Source organism: Ctenopharyngodon idella, chromosome 10 (genome assembly GCF_019924925.1).
Source record: "Ctenopharyngodon idella isolate HZGC_01 chromosome 10, HZGC01, whole genome shotgun sequence".
In the NCBI taxonomy this organism is placed as follows: Eukaryota; Metazoa; Chordata; class Actinopteri; order Cypriniformes; family Xenocyprididae; genus Ctenopharyngodon; species Ctenopharyngodon idella.
Window position 1 is genome coordinate 41423884 of NC_067229.1, and position 10290 is coordinate 41434173.

Consider the following 10290-nt stretch of genomic DNA (forward strand, 5'->3'; position numbering starts at 1 on the left):
GATAGCTGTTGTCTGGCTTTTTGTGACCTGTGAACTGTTATAGAAATGCACATTATAACAGATAATATTCAAATAATGATTTCATTTTGTCCAGTCACAATGCATTTATGGACAAAAATATTTAGATGTTCTTTGATATAACCCTATTGAACTAATATTAAAAAAAGTAATTGGTCATTGTAATGAAAGGATTAGAGAGAAAAGAGAAAAAAATATATATAGTTTATACTCTACCTTCTACTAAGCTGCCAGGATCTTATTGTTCTACCAGCTATCAGACACATTTATAATAGATCAATGTTTTGATCTTGGGACTTTAGTTGATGGAGCAACGCTTCTCCCTATAGACTCGAGCGAGAAGGGGCAGGAGTAAAGCAACAGTGCCACTGTCCAGAAAGCTCCTCTTTTTTTTCTTAGCTTCCAATTAATGCCCCAATTAAAGGTGGGGTAAGTATATTTTGAAAAATACTGTTTGGAAGTTAGTCCAATAACAAACGTGTAACCAATCAGCATTAGGGGCCGTATAATGGTCGAGGAGACAGAACGAGCAAGAAAAGGGAAAAAAAACTGCAGAAAGAGAGATGATGAGACGCAATAGAAAAGAGCTCAAAAGAATGTCACTGGAATGAAGGGTTATGACTGGGCAAGATCTTTAGGACCCGCGTTAATATTAGAAAGGCTTTCCAGCGCTGGAGAGAGCTAAGTGGAAAGGCCTGAAAACAGACGCAGAGGCTGCTTTGATTCCGCTTCACACGTGAGTAACACTAGGTTTGAGTGTCATTCATTGTCTGGAGCTGCTGTGCTGTTTGTATTTACTCTTAAGTACTGTACGTCATTTTTTGTGCTTCCTTGACGTTCATTCATCATTTGCGGAGGAACAGGATTGAAGAGTGAGTTTTGGAGGCCGAGCAATGAAGAGAGGGGTGGGTTTGTTTGTTGATATTTCAAATATCAACAATGTCCAACAGCCTTTTTGAATATCTACTTATCCCACCTTTAAAGCCCCCACAAAAAAACTTCTTATTACAGAACGTCTCATTGCATTGCATTTCAGTTACTGTTCTCATTTAAATATAGGCCTAATTGCGTTTGATGTAAGATTTCAATTAAATGTAACTGATCTTAAAATGTCTCGGGTTACTTGTGTAACCATGGTTCCCTGAGAGGTGGGAACAAGACATTGCGTCAACAGCAGATGCTTTGGGGAAACTCCCTTTCTCCAAAAATGCTGAACCCTTAGTGAATCACGTTATTGCACCTGCATTGGCCAATGACACTCAAGCGCGGGAAGGCCCGATGCTATATAAGCCCGCGCTGAGCACTTTTGACTTCTTTCGACTGAGCGAAAGCATACACAAAGACTTTGAAAAGGTTTTTACATGACAGCTTACGCAATGTCATGTTCCTTCCTCTCAGGAAACCATGGTTACGTTAGAACCTGAGACATTCCTCTTTGGTCTACAGCTGACACTTTGGGGAACGTCTAAAATCACTGTCTTGTAAAAACGACACAATCCCCAAATCTAAAATAAGAGTTGAAATGGAAATGAACATAAACACATGCCAAAGCAGGTGAATATAAATAAGCAGAGCGCCAAGCTCCCCCTATGTCGGCCACTGGACCTGGTGGAGACACTTGATGTGTTCACGCCACCGCGTAATTACCGTAATCTTGAGATGACAACACATGATGTTATATTCTGTTCTGTTCACATCCTCGGACTGGGAAATATGCGTTTCTATGGCAACACTACCAATGCCTAAATTAATCTACAGCGGTCAGGTGGTACAGAGCCACTTGGTACACGTGGGAGCTTTCAAAAAACTCCCAGCTTACAAACTGTAATTACGAGGTCTACGAGTATGTGAATGCTTTTTACGAGCCATAATCTTGTAGTTACTGTAATTACGATATGGCGTGAATGCACCTACTCAACCAGCCAGCTGGCAATCAGCCAAGATGGTGCTGGCTCCTCCAGCACCACCCAACACAGGGCTACGGCCAAGGTGTTAGACCAGTGCAACCAAGTAAATACCAACACTGAACGCTGCAGGTTGTGTTGTGAATATATTTGTTCAAAATAAATAAGAACACATATAGAGAGCCAGCATATAGTCCCGCAACAAAGCACCGGCAGGCACTATCGCAGCATACCAGACTATACAAAGAAGTCGAAACCACTCGCTGAGGAGGGGCGTGGCCACAAGGTCTTTCAGCCATCCAATGATGGCTCACCCTTCTCCCTTTGCACAGACAACACATGCAGTGCAAAAGAAGGGATTTCAAGGTTATAGAATCTAACAAAGATATTTTGCAAAGACCATCCCATTGCTAGACATATGTCCTGAAATAGACGTATCTAAGACCAAGCCCAAGACGAATACAAACCCCTAGTGGAGTGGGCACGAACCCTATAGGGCAGTCCGCTCTCTGGTAAGCATAAGCCAGACTGATGGTTTATACTATCCAGTACGAAAGCGTCTGTTTAGGACATTCAGCCGGGCAATTCTGAACATGATGACGACAAGCCGTTATAGCGGCTATACACTCAGAGCAAGAAGGGCATACAGTCGCAGTCTGAGTACTCTTGCATAAAAGATAAGGTGTTTGACACGGGGCAAGTTTCACCAGGCCTTTTTTCTTATGTTTTACACCACATTACTGAGATAAGCAAATGCCCATGAAAGTATTGAACACCCATAAAAGTAGACATATTTCAGGTCTACTGACATAATCCAGTCCCTTGGATGTGTGAGGGTCTGTTCCAATGTGCAAAGAAGTTCCAATGTGGAGCTTCTTGAGACTCCAGAGACACCAGAAGCTTCAAATACCTGTTTGCTGCTCAACACTGGCTTTTTTCTATAGCTGCCCTTTTAATAAAATTAATTTTTTTGACAGGAACTTTCATTAATAAGCCTTTATCTGACCGAGTTCTGCTGTGCTCTAAATCACTCACAAATCTTAGGATAATTTGAAAATCTCCATTTAGTTTTCACACAATATTAGTTGTTTTCATTCCTTTTGCACAACATTGCACCATTTCATGCTTTTTATCTTCAGAAAGATCTTTCTTCCTCCCCATATTGCATGAGAACTGTGACTTGCTTAATAATGTGGAACAACCTCTAAGTAGGGTTTCCATAGACCTGGCAAATTATTTTGTCTGAGATTGATACTAGTTATGTAAAAAGACATGGAAAAATAAACAAACAAACATTTTCTTAGACAAACTAAAATCTGAATGTTTATTCTACTGAAATCTTATTGATATGTCACTTGCATAATAATTTGGAATGCGGTGTAATGCCTAAATTGCAAGAGCGTGGCGGCCACGTCGGGATCTTCAACTATTTTACAACTATTTCACAAGTCCTATAAACACACTTCAAAGGGCTTACCAAGGAGTGTCGCCCTGCCCGCCCATGCTGGGCGAGAACATCAAACATAGGGTAACCATATGTGCCATTTTCCCAGGACACGTCCTGTCCAGGATTTCTAAGTTGCATAAAATGTCCCAGTTTTGGTTTTGTTTTCATATTTGCGGAAGGTAATGACTGAAAAATAATTTGACCAATAGCATGCATTATACATAATCGATCAATCGTGGCTTGTGAGAAGGCTGGATCTGCAGAGAACGGTCAAAGCATTGCAAATACAACAACATTTTAATGCATTGCATGAAGACTGTCAATAAGAACAGTGGCTTGCACAGATCTCAGCATCAACTCCGTGTTTCTAAATCACGTTCCAGGGGCACATCGATTATGACCACTTTCACGATTAAAGAGGCAAGGGCTCAAGCCATTTTAGGCAATTTAGAAACGCGTCCTGGGAAAATGGCACATATGGTCACCCTAATCAAGCAGTCCCAGTTGGCACACTGCCAAGGCTACAGCCATCAGCCTGAATGTTTTCTGAGAACGTTCAAAGGCAGAAAACTCAAACTCAGCGGGAGAGTAAATTACAGGCTGGGAGTTTCCCCCTGTAAATGGTGGGCCCATGTGACAATAAAGCCCACTCCACTTCCTAAGAAGGGGATTCTGGGTGGTTGATAAGTCTGTGATGGTTAAACACACTCCCTGAATGAAACATGATCAGCTCCACTCATTTTAGAGGGAGAGTCGTGATCACACATTCCATAAATGTACACAGAAATTATTTTCCAAATGTGTTTTACCATAGAAACTTTGTAACTACTGTAAATTGATGTTACTCATGGACTTTCTTCATGCACAGCGCACAGACAAGAGCAATCAAGACCTTTCATTATCAATTATAAAATAGTGAATTGCCATCTGGTATGTTATTGCGTTGTTTACTGTGTGGGTTTATAGATTCACACTATTATATGGCATAATACTGTACCAAGTATACTGTATTCTGGGTTTATGTATAGTGTTTCTTGTTGGTTTGTTTTTTTGTTTAAAAAAAAAAGGTCTAATATGATGATTTAGTTCTCTAAAACACATGCTTCCATTACAACTTCTAGGATCACTCTAAAAAAAAAAAAAAAAAAAAACTCAATCTCTTGGTATTTAATTCTGAAACTGTCTGTGGGTCACAGTCACCAGAGCTCAAACAAATGCCATCTAATGATTCATTTAAGACATCAATATATTCTGGAGTGTGAATATGTTTGTTCATCAGAATAACAAACATGATGCAGAATAAATTCTAAATCTGAAATTTTTTATATGTTGTTTTCAAATAAAGGAAGCAATCACAAAGCAGCTCTGCTAGGTTTCAACCCTGAGGTTTTAAACATATTTGGCCTGTTTACAACACAGTTTCTGTTACAACATCAAACATACAAAATCAATCAACTCTGTTAAATTAGATATTTGTTGAATGATCACAGCTGATTGGGTTCAAACCTGTAATTTTTGTTTTGAATTTCTCCTACTACATTTCATTCTTTTTGCAGTGTTCACCTTGTTTCGTTTATACAGATCTTTTATTGATTGCATGACCTCGTCTGACTTTAGAGTGTATATGATGGGATTCAGCATAGGTGGTATTGTCTGTGCCAGGGAATTGTTAATGAACCGGGTGTTCGGATGGATAGGTGTTGTAAAGGATGCAATATGATTGCATAAAATTGGGATATAACTGATTGCCACCAACATGAGATGTGAGGTGCAGGTTTTCATGGCTTTGATCCGTTCAGCACCATGAGCAATCTTAAGCAAAGCCAGAGCGATGCAGAAATATGAGATGAAGATCAGCATCAGTGGTGTGCAAATCAGGAGACCAAAATTAATTTTTACCATCATAATATTTATAGAATTATCATTACAAGCTAGTTTATATAAAATGCCATGATCACAAAAATAACTATCAATCACATTCGATATACAAAAAGAGAGTCTATTCACCAAAGCTGTAAGTATAGAAAACTGTGTCACAGAAAAAATCCACATCACGCATATGATCAGAAACATTGTTTTTCTTGTTACAATGGCATGATAATGTAGAGGAAAACAAATTGCAACCAGTCTGTCATAAGCCAAGACAATTAGTGTAAAAGACTCCACGGTCATGAAATGATATACAAAAAACGAATTTTCCAAGCACCCTTCATATGAAATCTCATGGTGATCAAATAAAAATGTGTCTATGACTTTTGGAATCAAAGCTGAGCTTACCAACAGATCAGAAAGGGCCAAATGGAAAACAGCCATGTATTTGGCAGTGTGAAGTCTGCGGGCCAAATAAATGATATACATGATAAATGAATTCCCTAAAACAGTCACAACATACACCAAAGACAAGAACACATAGTAGTATTTTGCATGTGGAATATTATAATTGATGAAAAATGTTGCAGGACGAACAAAGGTCACATTTGCAGAGGAGTTTGACTGCGTGGAGCTCATGATAGCTGTTGTCTGGCTTTTTGTGACCTGTGATGAAGAACTGTTATAGAAATACACTCAATAACACAGAATATTCAAATACTGATTTCATTTACAGTCACAGTGCATTTATAGGCAAAAAGGTTTAGATGTTCTTTGATATAACACTGATATTGAACTAATATTAATAAAGTAATTGCTCATTGTAGTAAAAGGATTAGAGAGAAAAGGGAAGACACATATGGTTTATACTCAACCTTCTACTAAGCTGCCAGAATCTCATTATTCTACCAGCTATCGGACACATTTATAATAGATCATTGTTTTGATCTTGGGACTTTAGTTGATGGAGCAACGCTTCTCCCTATAGACTCAAGCAACAAGGGCCAGGAGTAAAGCAACTGTCCAAAAAGCACCTTTTTTTTTTTTTTTTTTGCATCCAAATAATGCCCCAATTAAAGCCCCCACAAACGAACTTCTCATAACAGAACGTCTCATTATGTCGCATTTCAGTTACTGTTTTCATTATAATATAGGCCTAACTGCGTTTCATATAAGATTTCAATTAACTACAACTGATTTTAAAACTAAATGCAAGGTCATGTCATGTTCTGTTTTGGTTCGTTTTCACTGTTCTGGCTGCCTGAGTTCTTGTCTTTGTTTGTTACTATGGTTTCTAATTAGTTTCACACCTGTTCCTTGTTTTGTTAATTATTATTCACTGTATATGTAAGCCCTCATAGTTTTCCCAGTTCTGTTCATCATTGTCAATGCTTAAGTAATGTGTAGTTGCTTTGTTGATTCTCTGTGTTTTTAAAGTCTCTAGTATCCCATTCTTCCTGCGTCTCACTCTACATTAGATTAAGCTACATAGCGTACTGTGACATCAACAACAAATACTTCATCAAAAAGAATATTTTAATCAAAATGGTTGTGCTGCATTAATCTGTCACGCAGTCTGTTTGATGTGCATGTGCTCGTTTATGCTCAGTGAAGTCTGTGGACCTCAACAACAGATATAAGTAAATACAGATAATAAATAAAAATACTGTGTATTCATAACATTTCCGAATAATGATACAACCATATTTTCCAAATGTGTTCTATGATAGAAACTAGCTTATAACTGTTGTGAATTGACGTTAGTTGTGGACTGTCTTGTAGCACAGCAAACAGACGATTAGTTGTTATATATTATATTTTCCTAGTGTTATTCCCACTCATTTGCAGATTCCGTTTTATCGGAATTATCCGCACACACACATTGGATTTGGCGCAGGTTTTACCTATGCCGGATGCCCTTCCTGATGGTCACACAATCACACACTCCTACGGTCAGTTTGGCATATCCAATCCACGTAACCTGTATGTCTTTGGACTGTCAGGGAAACGTCTTGGTTACGTATGTAACCCTCGTTCCCTGAAGGAGGGAACGGAGACGTCAGTAGTGACCGACGAATTGGGATATCGCTAGAGAGCCCTATCAGCTTCGAGTGAACTACAACAGGCCAATGAAGTTGGCGTGCGATATTTGCATAATGCGCACTGCCCCCGCCAGGTGGTATAAATAGGGGAGCAGATGTCATCGCACTCTGTTTTTCGCTGAGGAGACAACCTAGTCCGCACTACAGCGAGGGTACAGCAACTGTGGTGACGGGACGTACGTCTCCGTTCCCTCCTTCAGGGAACGAGGGTTACATACGTAACCGAGACGTTCCCTTTCAGTCGGTCACGTTCGACGTACGTCAGTAGTGACCGAAGAATTGGGATCCCAAATAAAGCGCCACAGTATGAACCCCTTCCAGTGCCCAGCGCAAGCTCTAGCCACCCAGCGCACCAGTGGGACGGGGAAGGGGGCGAGCTTACGCCGAGAGATTCTACTGCTGTTCCGATATACCCACTAAGTAAACTAGACTACACTGGGGAAGCGAACCTGTAGGGGACGCTGCGGAGACCACTACCCACCCGTAGGGGAGGAATTTACGTGGAGAGTACACATATGGACTGACCGTGGGCAGTACGCATATGGTGTCCCTGGGATGGCTCCACCTGGGTAGGGGGAGACTCATCTGACAGGTGACAGCAGAGCTGGCTCTGCTAAGGGAAAGACACGTGCTGACTGTGGGGAGTTGACCATGGACAAATACACACATGGGACCACTCACGTGGAGGGGTCACGACATGTGGAACCCAGCCAAACGTCAACGTCGGTGACGGAGGTTTGGCCTGGCATCAGACACTCCGCAATGTCCGTGCCGAAGGGGGAGGCGGAGGAACTCGACAGGGTTCGCCAAGCGGGGAACTTGACTGGAGTAAAAAGGATGCACGTATCCAGCCCAGGCGGCGGGATTGGCATTGCAAGCTGACACTGACTAGGCTTGCTTAGTTGGGGACACTTGACATTTGATATTCAACAGTGCTTTGCATCTGCATACATTGACAGCATTTTGTTTAAGAGCTGCTGTGCAGCCAAAATTATATACCATTTATCACTGTAAAGCTGCTTTGACACAATCTGCATTGTAAAAAGCACTATATAAATAAAGGTGACTTGACTTGACTTGACTAGAATGGGCTCTTCGCGTCTACCGGTTGGTGGAAGCGAGTACACGGGAAGATACCAGTTCTACACGAAGGCTATAGAATCTAGCGAACGTGTTAGGTGTCGCCCAGCTCGCAGCTCTACAGATATCTGTCAGCGAGGCACCGTGCACCAGCGCCCAGGAAGAGGCCACTCCTCTGGTGGAGTGGGCTCTCAACCCGAGCGGGCAAGGCACGCCCTGGGATTCATACGCCAGGGCGATGGCGTCCACTATCCAGTGGGCCATCCTCTGCTTGGAGACAGCCTTTCCCTTCTGCTGGCCTCCGTAACAGACAAAGAGCTGATCTGAGGTCCTGAAGCTTCGCGTTCTGTCACAGAGTGTGGACGGGACAGAGCAAAGCTAGGGCTGGGTCTGCCTCCTCCGAAGGCAGCACTTGCAGGTTCACTACCTGATCTCGAAAGGGAGTGGTAGGAACCTTGGGCACATATCCAGGCCAGGGCCTCAGGATAACGTGAGAGTCACCGGGCCTGAATTCCAGGCACGATTCGTCAAACGAAAATGCGTGCAGGTCCCCTACCCTCTTGAGCGAGGCCAATGCAACCAGGAAGACGGTCTTTAGGGACAGTACTTTTAACTCAGCTGATTGTAAAGGCTCGAAGGGACGACCCCAGAGAGATGTAAGAACCAGGGTCAGATCCCAAGAGGGTACAGAGGGGGGCCGGGGAGGATTCAGTCTCCTCGCCCCCCTCAAGAACCTGACAATCAGATCATGCTTCCCTAGCGATTTACCATCAACTGCATAGTGATGTGCGGCGATAGCGGCAACATACACCTTGAGGGTGGAGGGAGACAGCCTTCGCTCCAAGCCCTCTTGCAGAAAGGAAAGCACGGCTCTGACCGAACATGATCGGGGGTCCTCTCGGTGAGAAGAGCACCATTCGATGAACAGGTTCCACTTCAACGCATAGAGGTTCCTCGTAGAAGGAGCTCTAGCAGAAGTGATAGTGTCTGCGACCGCTTGCGGGAGATCACTCAGAACCTCCGCGTCCCATCCAGGGACCACACATGGAGTTTCCACAGGTCGGGACGCGGGTGCCAGAGGGTGCCCCGTCTCTGAGTCAGGAGGTCCTTCCTCAGAGGAATGGGCCAGGGAGGTGCTGTCGCGAGGAGCGTGAGGTCCGAGAACCAGGTCCAAGTGGGCCAGTATGGAGCCACTAACAAGACCTGCTCCTCGTCCTCCCTGACTGCACAGGAGCTGTGCGAGAAGGCTCACTGGGGGAAACGCATATTAGGCCCCGGGGGCCAGCTGAGTGGCAGGGCATCCGTGCCGAGCGTGCCGCCGGTCAGGGAATAGAACCACTGGCAGTGGGCAGTCTCCGGGGAGGCAAACAGAACTATCTGTGCCTCGCCGAAGCGCTGCCAGATCAGCTGGACCACCTGGGGATGGAGTCTCCATTCGCGTGGCTTATTCTGGCTTATTCACCAAAAGTAGTACTTTTCTGATTCAGAAAGAGAAACTAGATCGGGAAATAGGTGAGGGGACTCCACCTCATTTGAGGCACTCAAGTCTCGACCACACATCTAGAGCGCCGAACAACGCGCTGGGTTGCCATGGCAACACGCGCTGTCAGCCGGCAGCTTGACGGCACACGGCGCGCTGAGCGCTCAAGCCCTTACGAGAAAGGCAAGACGAACAACGTGCCGACGTGGGCATGCTCTCTTTTTTTTGTTTTACAAGAGAATGTGAACCACCCACAAACACAGTCTCAGCACGCTAAGCAGACATGAGAGAAAGTAATTGTGGCCGTCAGTGAGGATAGGAAACGACCGCCTCCAGAAATGCAGAGACAGAATGACGTCTTGAAAAAGACACAGTGTCTGTCTGTGAAGC

The 10290-nt window shown here is 43.5% G+C and overlaps 1 protein-coding gene across 1 annotated transcript; it reads right to left on the minus strand.

Moving 5' to 3' along the window:
- Positions 1-4869: 4869 nt before the first annotated feature.
- On the minus strand, positions 4870-5877 carry LOC127521829 (olfactory receptor 1496-like). The gene has a single exon (XM_051911276.1). It carries the CDS (start codon positions 5875-5877, stop codon positions 4870-4872), a length of 1008 nt encoding a protein of 335 aa, XP_051767236.1.
- Positions 5878-10290: the final 4413 nt, after the last annotated feature.